This window comes from Eublepharis macularius, chromosome 12 (assembly GCF_028583425.1).
Source record: "Eublepharis macularius isolate TG4126 chromosome 12, MPM_Emac_v1.0, whole genome shotgun sequence".
In the NCBI taxonomy this organism is placed as follows: domain Eukaryota; kingdom Metazoa; phylum Chordata; class Lepidosauria; order Squamata; family Eublepharidae; genus Eublepharis; species Eublepharis macularius.
In genome coordinates this window covers 34,769,146-34,782,566 of record NC_072801.1, presented here as the reverse complement: position 1 = coordinate 34,782,566, position 13,421 = coordinate 34,769,146, and the positions used below count along the sequence as shown (strand labels likewise).

General features: G+C 45.5%; 1 protein-coding gene across 1 annotated transcript in view; it reads right to left on the bottom strand.

Annotated features, from left to right (window-relative positions):
• Positions 1 to 13,421, bottom strand: part of FMNL1 (formin like 1) — an 86,218-nt gene that overhangs the window by 13,344 nt on the left and 59,453 nt on the right. Inside the window, exons 12-20 of the mRNA XM_054995337.1 lie at positions 13,218 to 13,367; positions 12,792 to 12,917; positions 11,179 to 11,440; positions 10,432 to 10,746; positions 9,095 to 9,219; positions 8,791 to 8,993; positions 4,264 to 4,498; positions 1,966 to 2,034; positions 565 to 645 (exon numbers count right to left, since the gene is read on the bottom strand). Of these exons, the coding sequence (XP_054851312.1) occupies positions 565 to 645; positions 1,966 to 2,034; positions 4,264 to 4,498; positions 8,791 to 8,993; positions 9,095 to 9,219; positions 10,432 to 10,746; positions 11,179 to 11,440; positions 12,792 to 12,917; positions 13,218 to 13,367 (1,566 nt within the window). The remainder of the gene's footprint in view (positions 1 to 564; positions 646 to 1,965; positions 2,035 to 4,263; positions 4,499 to 8,790; positions 8,994 to 9,094; positions 9,220 to 10,431; positions 10,747 to 11,178; positions 11,441 to 12,791; positions 12,918 to 13,217; positions 13,368 to 13,421) is intronic.

The window sequence follows — 13,421 nt, the reverse complement described above, 5'->3', positions numbered from 1 at the left end:
AAGCCAATGCACTCTGTTTGGAGGCATAACCATGATAGTTGAATGGAACCTGCAGATGCAGAGGCAAAAAGCCTCCGATTGCCAGATGTTGCCGAGTTGTTGTCAAGGGAGGCCCGTTGCCTGCACACTCTGCTTGTGGGCTTCCCTATCTGTCCCCTGCTGGGAACAGGATGCTGGATTAGACCGTGTGGCCTAACAGGGCTACTCTTATCTTCTAGCCACAGCAGCACAGGAAAGATGGCAGAACTTCTGAAATCAAATTCCTGGCCAGACCATTCCAGCTGCGGCAAAGAAGAAGCTGCCCTCTGAAACTCAGGGGGATAGTGACTGACAGATCTGCCCCGGCTCACATCCAGCCCATAACTGGAGAACAGTATCTCACCTTGCTCCCACTGCTTTGCAACTTTCTGGGTTGCTTTGATGTCAGGAAAACTCAATACGTGCTCACACTCACCACCCACCTTCAATCCCACACCTGTCCTGCAGCATTTCGCCATGTGCAGCTGTCATGAGTGAGACTCCCAAAAGGATGTGTTTGCACCTGTGTGGGTGGACCTTACTTACTGCATCAAGGCTCTGCAACCGGAACCCGTAAGCTGCTCCTCGTTTGCTGCTGTTCAGGTAATTCCCAAATGCCAGGACAATCTAGGGAGAGAAAGGCAGGTGGTCAAAAATGCAATTGTACTACTTGCAATCCACTGATGGGCCCATGACTCACGGAGGAAGAGAAGCACAAGCAGAGAGATGTGCGGTGCACAGAACATATTTTCTTTCAAAATGAACATGAATGTCTAGCACTACTGTTAAAGCACCTTGTTACATTCTTCTAAGAATTTCTGAAACGAAAAGTGAGTTCATCCCACACACCTATCATTTATCACTTGATGAAAAACAGCTATCGAGGATTGCTTATTCTCTTTAATTTGGACGAGTGTCTCACAGTGGAAGACAAACCAAAGTATAAAGAGCAAGATGAGAGTTTGCTCTCACTTGAAGGATGAGCAGCCAAGGTGTTGTGAGTGACAGAGGCTTGTGGTATTCTTGACCAGAGGCCTAACCCTTCCTCCATCTTTCAGACTCTTCTGGTACTTACTCATTGGATCAACTGAGTAGAGGAGAAACCATATCAAGGCTTCAACTAGGGCAACAACTTCCCAAAATCCATGCAAAAGCACATTAGTGCACTATAAGAGAACTGCTAGTGTGCTTCCTGAAAAAAATCCATAAATTAAATAAAGAACGGAGAGTCCAAAGTAGCCACTTACAAAGGAGCCTGCCCGTTACTTCTCTGCATGTCCTCTTTTTGTTTGTCAGCCTTTGTTGAAGGAAAGATGATTCTGCAGCATCTCTGCATTTAAGTATGACTGAATCCTTCTGCATCTACTGATGCAAACAGGCTACAGAATTATCAGGCCTTGGAAGAAGCTGCATGTTGCACTTCAACATGATCTTTGTCTTTGGGCTCCCCTGCTTCCAACCAGATGACATATAGAGACTGAATAGAAAAGAGTCCAGCAGCACCTTTAAGACTAACCAACTTTACTGTAGCATAAGCTTTCGAGAATCACAGGTCTCTTCGTCAGATGCTTATGCTACAGTAAAGTTGGTTAGTCTTAAAGGTGCTACTGGACTCTTTTCTATTTTGCTACTACAGACTAACGCGGCTAACTCCTCTGGATCTATGCAGAGACTGGTGACTCATACAGAAACACAAGGGGTGGACTCCTTGAGGATGGATAATTCTGACAGTTACACACTAGAAGCCTTTTTTAAAAGTTTAAAAGAGAAGCGTGAACCTTCAATTTCAATTCAGAAAAAAGGAAAGTGTGCATTCACTAAATGAGAAGTTTAGGACATTTGTTTATTTAGAATAATGTTCATTCCAGAGACCCATTGATTACTTTAGCCTTGATGTGTCCCTTGTGTCAGTTATGCACCCCCACTCTTGTGTTTCGGGAGACTCACCTCCAGAATCTGACGCAGTTTGGTAGAAGACTTCAGTGACATGGAGCCAGCAATGATAGAATTCAGCTGCTGTAGATGAGAAAGCGGGGGGGGGGAGGGGGGGAGATAGGCTTTTACCATCTGATCTCCGGCTTCCTCCAACACTGTCTATCCCCAGTGCCTTCCCGCCCAGCAGACTCACAATAAAGTTGACTCACACTAGCAGCATTTCAAATGAGTGCTTTTAAAAAATCACACACCTCACATAAACTGGGGAACCCAAACAACTAAGCACCAGCTGAGAGGGGTTCACCAGGTGAGCAACCCTGAAGTGAGGGCCCTAAATGGGGCACAACACAGCAAACATACATACTGAAAAGGCCTTCCTTCCCTCCAATAGTCGCCCACCTAACTTTCAAAGGGGACACCCATAAAAGAGAGAAGATTCTCCTTCAGAATCCCAGGTCCACGATCATTTAGGTGCCTTAGAAGCCAGCCCCAACATTTTGAATTATGCCTGGGTTAAAGTAGGGTTGCCAACCTCCAGGCGGGGCCTAGAATTTTCCTGGAATGATAACTGAACTCCAGACTAGGAAGACCGGTTCCCTTGGAGGAAACAGCATCTTTGGAGGGTGGACTTTATGGCATCACCTCCACACGCTGAGCTCCCTTCACTCCCCAGACTCTGCCTTCCTCAGCTCCCCCCACACCGCCCCAAATCTTCAGCCATTTCCCACGCTGGAATTGAAAATCCACGTGCCTCTGAACTTGTGCACCTCTTAGAGCTACAACTTAAAAATCATATTCTAAAACCAGATATCAGATGGTAAGCTTCAGATTATTTTTCCTTTTTTTCCAGTATATATGAGATGGGAGGTGGGGGCAGTGGAAAGGTGCTTCTCTGTACTGGTACTCAGATTTCAGAGAAAGGCCGACATTTTTATTTCTATCTTCCTCCTATAAGTGGTTCTTGAAATTTCAGGTTTTTGAATAACTGATGACGAATGTATGGTACTTGCATCCAACCAGGGAAGGAAAAATGCTTTCTGTTCCAAAGTATCATAGTTTTAGTTGCCAGCTCCACTAAGAGCTATTAATATTGCTAGATCTATAGTAGGAAGAATAAGATTCCTAACGTTTCCCCATTAGATGCAGCTGATAAAGTGAGCTCTGACTCATGAAAGATCGTGCTGGAATAACTTCAATTTGTCTTTAAAGTGCCACTGGACTTCTGTTTTGTTTTGCTGCACAGAGTAACACAGTTACCCCTTGAGTTAATATTCCTGGCTGTACCATATGATCTTGCAAAGATCTTGGGAATGCCTTCTGCTTTTAATCGTGCTTTTGAAGGGCCCTGTTGACTCCTGTAGGCAAAATTCCAAAATTCCTGATGGAAGAAAGGAAGACCCTAGAGATGCCTCAGCCACCAGTATGAGCTGGTTCTCCTCACTTTGGCTCAGCCTGGGTCTCACAACCATGGCCCTGTGCATGGGAGTTGTAGTGGCAGTTCCAGCATCAAACCAGAATGAACTTGTGGCTTTTCACCTGCTTCAAGGGCACACTAGGGGCCTGGTAAGTTGTGTGTCTTTATTTAAATTGCATTTTGTTTCATGGACTTGTAAGTTGCTTTGAGTCCCACATAAATAAACAGGAACTACTAATTTCAATACTGGGGAGGGTGGGGGCATGATTTCAATTCTATACACATTCAAAGGTTCACCATACTCAGACAGAATGCTACTACTCTGAAGCTCTTGTCTAAAAAACCCTCTTGCTTCTCATTATCACACGTCTCTGACTTTCATCTTTCTCCTCCAACAGTACTAAATGTGCTTTATTTATGTTATTTAGCATGTTTTCATCCTGCCTGTCTTCAAAGAAGTATTCAGTTGTTCTCTCCTTCATTTTATCTTCACAGCAACTCTGTGAGATAGGATAGGCTGTGAGAATTGGAGTGGCACAGGGTCACCTGTCACAGCAGAGCACAGATTCGCACCCACACCTCTCCGATTCTAGATGACACCCTAACCACTGGACCATGCTGGATCTCTACTGGATATGGCTGCAAGCATGCAACCAATGAGAAGCTGCAAGAGTGGCCTTCTGTCTGGACTCCTGCCCTCATGAAGCTTCTGAATAAACCAATAGCTGACTTTTCATCTACCACCTTGGAACCTGCGCAATTATTCTTTACTGAAAAGCAAGTATTGCATACTGCAATGGTCTATATATTATTTGATACCTGATGTCCATCTGCACAGCTGTCCCGACACAGGTGGCTCCATCACCCCTCTCAAGTTATCTATCTCTGTTGCTTACCGGCAAGAGAAGTTGCACAGTGTCTGCAAAGTTGCCCAAGAAAGTCATGATGTTCATGCGTTCTGCCAGTCGGGGGATCTTGCTGAACTTGATCATGAACAGGTCCTCATCTGAAAGCTCATCCAGGGGCCGCTGCTCTTTCTCATACTTGCGGATCACAGTCAGTTCATATTCCGTGGGGATGAAACGCATGAGCAACTCCAGGAAGTCGAGGCTCAAGGACTGGAGGTCATATCTGAAAAGGAGGAAAAAGCAGGCTGCACGAAGATGCTTGCTTTGTTAAGGAAGGGGAAGGGCTGTGGCTCAGTGGAAGAGCCTCTGCTTTGCATGCGGAAGGCCTCAGGTTCAACCCATTGGCATCTCCTGTTTAAAAGTATCAGGTAGTAGGTGACGTGAAAGACCCTGGACTGCAGCTGCCAGTCTGAGTCGACAATACTGACCCTGATGGCCCAATAGTCTGATTCAGTATCAGGAAGCTTCATGTGTGTTAAGGACACAGGGGATAGGTTGGCTCAAGGTTTTCCCCCCATCTGAAGCAATTATCAGATGGTTCAAGCCACAGAAGAAATCCACACAGCCTTTGCTTGTCAACTCCTCCTGCGCCAATGACGGCCAGCAGGAAGGCAAGACCCAAAGGTGCTGCCAGTGCCACTGGATCTTGACATCCTTCCAGTTGGAGGAGGTGCAGGCCAAGGAGCCAATGGGTGAGAGGCTACACACCCACCACTTCCACACTGCTGTCTACTAGGACTCAGGATGGTTTCCCAGTGGTATGGACAGAGCTACTGGCATTGGGGCCCAGGTGATGGTGGGGCAGTGCCAAGGGATGCAAGCCATGCCCACTGTCTCATCCTGTGCCATCACCTTCTTCACACTGTAGTGCCCCGAGTGGGCATTTGTGTTGCTTGGGAGGTGAACCAACTCCGCATGAAGAAGTGCTTCTTGTAATCCTGAGCTCGTGAGCTCCAGCAGTAAAATGGGATTGACAACCGCAGTCCCCACCCAAAGGTAGTCTTGGGAAGAGAAACACTAGAGGCTCAAGCCTTGCTGGAAGTCACAGCCATTTGCACTGGAAGGGAAGATGGTCTGATCTATATGTCAACAGAAAGCTGTCAAGCGATAGACCCAGGAAAGAAGCAGGACTGTGCTTGCCTTGAGATTGGCAGCCACTCGTGGCTAAATTTGATCCTAGTTCTTCCGCCAATAACATCTGGGGGCAACCTGTACTCAAGACACTGGGGACCTGTGAGTAATGAGCCAAATGGACTCAGTATGCCCAGAGACAAGGGAGATAAGGAGCCTTTGAAAACTGTCTGAACAGTAGCCCTCTTCAGACAACATATTCAGGAAGAAAATAACATGCAGAAAAATAGGAATAAACGCACTGACCCAGCCTACATGTAATCCCTGGAAGATAGCCCCCTGCCTTGAAACGGCCAATCAAATACAGAGCCCTTCATGGCCATGGCCCTCCGTATCTGCAGGAAAGCCTCTATCCTGATGTTCCACCATGGTTGCTATACTCATCTGAACAGGGCCTTCTGCAGATGCCACCCTGCAAACGGGCAAGATCAACAACTGCCCATACAAGCACATTCTCTGGGGTGGCCCCCACTTTATGGAACGGCTTGCCTAAAGACGTCAGGAAAGCTCTCAATTTCTTGACGTTCTGCAAATGATCCAAACTGAACTATTCAGGAGGATGTTTCTACTCTCAGCTGAGGCCTAGATATGGATTGTCAACTTTTTCTGAATGGCAATATTTACATCTACCAACATTCGTTGGTATCCAAAAATGACCCTGCAGCATTGAGTGTTTCAGAGTCTCCCCCACTTTTTAAAACTCTTACTGAATCTACGCAAAAGATAAAACCTACAATATTTGTTTATAAATATTTGATGTTGGCTAATAAATATGACATGCAGAGTCTCAGAAACAAATGGAATAATGAGTTAGATTGCCCCAATATTGCTAAAGCAGTGGGATAGCCTTAAAAGCGATACCTGTTACTTCTGTGGATCTTAAGATTCAGTAAAAAATTATGTTTAGGCTATACTGGACACTACAACACATTTTAGTAAAGGACTAAGTACAGTGTCTAATTGCTGATGCTGTAGCTTACAGGATGTGTTGCTTAAGCATATGCTTTGGACATGTCCAGTTATTCAGTCTTTTTGGGAGGAATTGGTATTAGAACACTTTTATTTTTAGGATGTTTATATACTTTTGAACTACCTGCCTGTAACCTGTAGCCTAAATGATGGTCAATGAAAATGGACCCTCCGTGCCCTTACCATAGCTAAAAGACTTATATTACATCATTGGAGAGACAAATGTCCACCTCCCATAATTCAATGGATGGAAGACTTTACAACTTTATCTATGTTCAAAAATATGGCACGTAGACAGCAACTAAGGATGCACTTATTTTTAGATATTTGGCAACCTTTTATAGATGTTAATGAGTAGACTTCCCCCTATTGTTGTCATGCCTTTCTTTTTAATCTATATTTAAATGATTTAGCTTTAAATTTTGATGATCGATGCCATCTACCCAAATTAGACTAGTGTCTCCGTCTTGCTTTATGTGGATGATGCCATCATTTTGTCTCTTATCAGGGTTGGTCTGCGAAGGGCCTTGCAAATTTTTTCCAACTATTATCTGGGCGAGTCTGGTGATTAACTACCAGAAGTCTAAGATCTTAGTCTTCACCAAAAGTAGGAAGTAGTCCCCATTACATTGGTCAATCAATAGGTTTGATGCCGAGCAAGTTAGGACCTTCTCTTATTTGGCGATTCTGTTTTCAGCAGATTTATCTTGGAATTCCCAACTTAGAATGGCATTTAACAAAGCAAAACCCTGTGCAAACGCTATAAACAAGTTCTTCTATAATAAGGGGGGAAAGTACATTTCTGGAGTTGTGCAGGCCTTTAATTTAAAAACAGTCCCCCCAATTCTTTTCGGTTCAGCTTTTCGGATTACAGTCATATTCAACAATATTGATCAATCCCTGGCTAAGGTTCTAAGAAAATTATTGAATGTACCCTGTTGTGTCTCAAATGTTGCATTGTGAGCAGAATTTGGCCAAACATCTTCGGAAGCAACAGCGTGGCTCTCTGCCCTCAAATTGAGATTAAAACTGTTTTTTGCTGAGGCAAACCTATTGGCTGCCTTGAAAGGGGATACTTTCCACTCAGTTTGGGTGGAAGCTTGGGATGAGAAACTGTCACTAGTCAGTGACGACTAATCTTATTTCTCTTTAATTAAAAAACGTCTTTTAGAAATTGACCGTGGAAGTTTGACATTCGGAGCTCAACGTGTCTGTTCTCCCTTGTTCTTTGGAATTACTCCTCCAAAATCTTTACCCCCATATGCATTATTTAACCATTCCACATTATTGCAGAGCTTTTTTATTTGCAAGATTGATTATTATACTTTCTACAGTTTTAGAAGGTTTAACACCGCAAGGGCAGATTCAAAGAAGGGGTCATAACACTGCCCTTGCAGTATCAATAAGATTGATGCATCTTTACATGTCCTTCTTGAATGCTGTTTGTATGAGAATATCAGAGACTACTATACAAAGCCACTTATTACTGATAATCACGCCCCCCCCTACACACACACCGCAGAAACAGTTTTATTTGCTGAGAGATAATGATCCTAAGACTACTTCGGCAGTAGCAACATTTGTCTCAGTCGTTCCATCCCTTGCGCCCAAAAAATGATGAAAAGAACTTTCTGCTGCTCAAGATTTATTAATCGATGAGCTTCTAAGGGACTAAAAGGAATAAAAAGAAGAGGCCGTCATACTTTTATTTCTATTGTCTACAAGGCTTATTTTAATCTTTTTCTTTTTTACTCTTATTTTCAAATGAAATTTAAAAAATAAAAGGAGGGTTTCTTTACTTTGGTAATAGAGCTGATCTGTAAAAAAGGCTCAGAGAGATCCTTTGGCAACGGGACAGGGACAGAAGACTATACTGCTGGGTACTGTCTGTGATGTAGATATGTTCCTACTGGATACTTTCCGAGTCATTAAAATATGTTGTGTTTAATTACTTATGCTTTATTTCAGCAATTCTTCATCTCAGATTTATGCTTGCTTGGTTTTATGCTTCTTTTCCAATTCCCGCAATCCATACCCTTTTGTACTGTTCACTGAATGTTCTAGCTGTTGATCGTATCTCAGTAAGGAAAGTGGATTACGAATAAATATAGTTTAATTTGCTTCTCAACATCCTAACCACCAGGAAGGCATGGAGGGCACTGAATTGCCCCATCTTTCTTGGCAGGCCATGGTGGGGTTCCAAGCCTGGCCACCTGATTCCCTGGGAACCTACACAAACCCTTGCAGGTTATATCAACCCAAGTGGTGGGACACACTCAGGAGGCTTTGTACGGATCCCATGTGGGTTTCCAGCCTCTCAGCCAAGAACATCATTCTTTTTTCTTCAATGGTCAGCTGACGTCTTCTACTCACACTGCTTGGAAACTGAACTGAAGGAGAAACTACGCTACTCACGTCTGGATGGCCTTGCAGATACCATCGATGGTGAGCCCTCCCTTGCGCAGTGTGATGGCCAAGTTCTTGGCCCGGTTGCTCTCAATCAGTGTCACTCTGCTGGGGGCCTTCTGGGTTATCTTGGCCTTCAAGCTGCTGATTTCCCGACTGGGGCCTTGAGCCTTGGTTTTGAACTGCTCCTCGAAGTCATTCATGTCAAGCTCCTGCATTGAGGAAATTACAACGCAGCATGTGTCAGATGAGCAGGAAAAGATGCTGGGAAAGGTGGAAGACAAAACTCAGCTGGGACCAGCATCGTCCCTACCTGAAGGACCTTCTCATCGTTGAGTTCATTGAAGACAGTCCCGTTGATCTGGTTCGGCTTCAGAGCCACCCAGTTGAAGGTGGGCATGCGGAATTTGGTCTGTATTGGCTTTTTTATTTTGACAGCTTCAAGGGAAAAGAAGGAAGATTGTAAGACTTCATTTATACCAAAATGAATGAGTGATTTTTGGGTGTGTTTCCAGCCTTCTCTTTGATGAGCGCCCTTCGATGGAATTCAGTACACAGGGAATGAGAGATCCAAGGCAGAGATCAATTGGGAGATAACTGAATGAAACAACTGGTGGTCGCCTAGCAGAGGCAAAGAGCAATGCCAGCCCTTAAAGTCATGTCTTCAATGCCATGTCTTCAATGCCAGCCCTTAAAGTCTCTCAAAGGCTTGGAGCCAGTCGAACGGCTCAGCCAGTGTGGCATAATTGAAACATATTTGCAGGATCTGGACCAGAGAGATCAGGATTCCATTCAGCCACAAAGCTAATTGGGTGGTAAGGGGCAGGTCACTATCTCTCAACCTGACCTAACCCACAGGGTTGCTGTGAGAGTAAAATAGGATAATCTGGCCCCCCGAGATGTATGCCACTATGAGGAAGGATGGAATGCAGGTGCAGTTAGCTAACTTTCCCTCGTCCAGATACATATCCTGTGCAGGCAAGGCCAATTCAAAGTATTTTGTTACCCCAACCAAGGTACCCCTCCATCACCTCCTGGCCCTGGTTTGGCAGCACAAGCCCCAGGAGAGGACGCCCATCTCCTCATGGCTGGGAAAGAGCAGAGGCTCTGCAGCGTGTCAGCACCCTCCTCAGTGCTCCCCCCCACCCCCGCCGCAGTTGTGTACCCAAAGAACCAGCCCTGGATACAGGCAAAAGTTCCCAAGAATTTGATTTGTAAATCCAAGGACTGGAAGGAAGATGGTACTAGCTGAACTGGAAACTTCATCTTTCAGTTTCTTCTCAGGTAACTTTTCATAATGGTTGCTAAGAACTTGGATAACAGTTTATGAATTGATTGGGGGGATATCCAAACCAGCTGGAGGATGAACAGTGAATGTCGAGGTCACAGGATGGGGCTACACTACCTCTTCCAAAGAGGCTCTTCTTGACCCCAGCTCTCACTTTATGCCTGCCCACAGCAATCATCTTCCTTTTGTTTGTTGCCCCCCCGCGCCCAACCTGTGCCCCCAAACTCAATCCTTGAACTGGGGAAATGGGGAAAAAATCATCAAAATGATATGATGTAAAGCAATGCATGCAATAAACACAAATTTACACAGCAGTGACTTTCATTCCCTTTTAAGAACGGCTCATCATAAATTCAACTCACCAGAACTAACGGCAGTGCCAGGTGGGTTCACCCCTTCAGCCATAGGTGGAGGTGGAGGAGGTGGAGGAACCGGGCCATCTGCTGGAAGGAGGGGTGGGGGTGGAGGGGGCGCAGTTCCTGCCACAGGAAGTGGTGGAGCAGGTGGCGGCTCACTGGCCCCAGAAAGGGGTGGTGCTGGTGGGGGAGGAGCCGGACCAACTTCTGGAGCAGAGGGGAGAACCGTGACACTGGTGTCTTTGGCGAAAGGCAGGGGTGGGGGTGGGGGGATTTCTGGAGTTGCAGCTGGAACTGGGGATATGGATGGGGAAGGAAAATCTGGAAAGGAAGGAGAAAGAGATGACAGCTGCCTCCCCAACCTATCCAGTGGAAGTGGCAGTCTCCACTTGCCAGAGCCCCCTATTCCCCTCACCCCAGGAAAGGACAAGCAAGCTATGCAAATTCACTGATCTTTATTCATGCGCCTAGACTGAGAGTGTTCACAACTCTTGCTTGGCTGTACCATTTCACTGTGCAGGAAAAAGGCTACATATTTGAATGCTCTCTATACAAAAATACTCCCTGTACATTATTAAACTCCAGTCTTCTTCTGATACTTATCAGTGTATACCAAGTTATTTTTATGTAGAAGGGAAGCATTCAAAAATGTGATTCCCCCTCTTGTTGCTTGAAGTGCAAGCGACAAGAAGCAAGAGCTAAGCCATGTTGCCTCCACATGGAAGATGGCTAAAGAAGCCCATGGGACAATACCTGTGCTGGTTGATGAGGGCACGTCAATTGTAACTGACGGGACTGTTGTGGTCTCCACAGTGACGGGGATGACCTCAATGTCAACAACGACGTCTCCATCTGGTCCACGCAGGATCCGGATCAGCCCTTTGTCCTCAAGCTCCTCCAGCCTGTGTTCTAAGGCTGGGTGCAGCGGGGACTCTTTTACTGCTGCAGGCAGCTGCACTTGCAGCAACGAGGGACTCCGAGAACTGTTTGGTTTGCCAACCTGCTCCTTCTTGTGCTGTAAGAGAAAGTTAAGGAAAAAAAACATGATATCTGGGGTGGGGCACCTAAGTCAATTTCAGTAGACTCTGAAATTGGTGTTATTCAGATCAGAAATCCTATTTTTCAACATTTAAAAATAGACTCAGATTCTCCAGATTCAATGTAGTGTTCTTTGATGTTATGGTGTGCCTAGCTAAATATTAAACTCTTTCTAGGCCTGCTTCAGATCCCGTCAAGCAGACATTCACTGGAAGTTTCCCATTGAAACTTAGATTCTAAGATGTTCAGAGGCCTGATTTGGATCAGAACCATGATCCTCAGAAAAAGAGGATATAACCCTCTCCCCATTTTCCCAATACGAAATAGCCTCAGGGAGCTGCTACATGTCCTGTTTAGGGAAATGGACATGTACGGACAGCTTCACATAGTTTCCCCAACAGAGTAAAGAGCAGTTTCTGTTTCAAGACAGGAAAAGTGTGTAAGGGGAAAGACTTTAGCCCCCTCTTTCCACCATCCCAACTCAGACTGGTCCTCTGTGCCTCTGGTAATTGTTTCAGCACAGAACCTGCAGCATTCATCTGGAGCTTGGCCATGAAAAGAACTTCCCAGGGGACTGCACTAAGTAAGCAGAGCTGTTTTCAAGGACACTTTTTAACTGTACAGTGGCACGGTGGTACATAATTGTTATTTTTGCATGCACTTCCTCGTGGGTCTGCACATATCATTTGTTTCTCAAACCACATTCCAGGACGTATAAGAATCTACACAGAGTGGGAGAAAATTCTCAGAACTGGGAATTCAACAGCATTCACAAAAACCGCACAAATGTCCTTTTGGAATAGCGTATTTTGTGTCTCGTAGCACATTTTTGTTTAAAATGCCCTGCCACTGTCAGATCTATCTGTCACTGGCAAGAACATTTCACATCTGTGGTAACTCCCTGCTGATGGAATGCCTTCTCTGGACATCTCTATGGGGCGCCAACATTGTTATCTCTCAGGCACTAGGATAAAACTTAGCTGCACATCTGTGAATTTGATTGCTAATTTGTTTTTACTGCCACATAATTTTTTTGCTTATTTCATGAGATTTTAATTGCATGTTGTGGTTTCCTTTTAATGTTTTAATCCACCCCGAAGGCTAAACAGCAGGAAATGTAGGCTAAAACTATTTCAAATAAAACAAAAAATAAATCCCTAAGTATTGAAACTCTTGGGGGGGGGGCTTCTGAGAAGCATTTGGTTAGCCGCTGTTGGAAATGGGATGCTGTACCAGACAGACCCTACCAGAATCTGATCCAGCTGGGCACTTCTCACTGTCTTTTGGGATCCATCCCGCCCACAATCCGGCACCCTATCAGGTCGCACCTGCTCGTCCTCCATCGTCCGTACCCTCAGGGTCTCCAGCTCATGGCGTGCCTCACACAGCAGCTTCTCCAGCTCAGCAATCTTGGCCATGGACTCATTCTCTGCATCCTGGAGTTTCTCTGTGAGCTGTGAAGAGAAGCACAGTGCTGAGAATGAGCCACAAGAAGGGCTGGGGTGTTAAAAAGACAAAGGAATAACAAAAGGAGACAAGGGGGCAAGAGGGGAGGAAGGCTCAGCTGCCCAAACAATTCTTGGCCAGGGTGGGCTTTGTGAATGCATGCTGCAAGGAAGGGACGGGGAGAGCTGGTGTCTTTCTCCTTCTCGGGACCTTGGTAAGAAAGCCTTCTCCACTGATCAAGCCCCCTCTGCCCCGGCTTGCCCTTCATTTGAGACTCCCAAGGCAGATGGCTCAGCCAGATCCCTCACCTGTCCCACTTCCTCTTGTAAATCCTCCACGTGCTCAAGGACAGCATTCTTGGTTTCTGTGTCTTCCAACAGAGCACTCACGTCAAAGATGTTGTCCAGGTAAGCTTGGATCTGCACCTGAAGTTTGTCGCTCTCTGAATAGCGCAGCTTCTGCAGAGTCAAAAGTGGGGGGGGGGGGCTCATCAATAATGCAGGGCTGCAGAG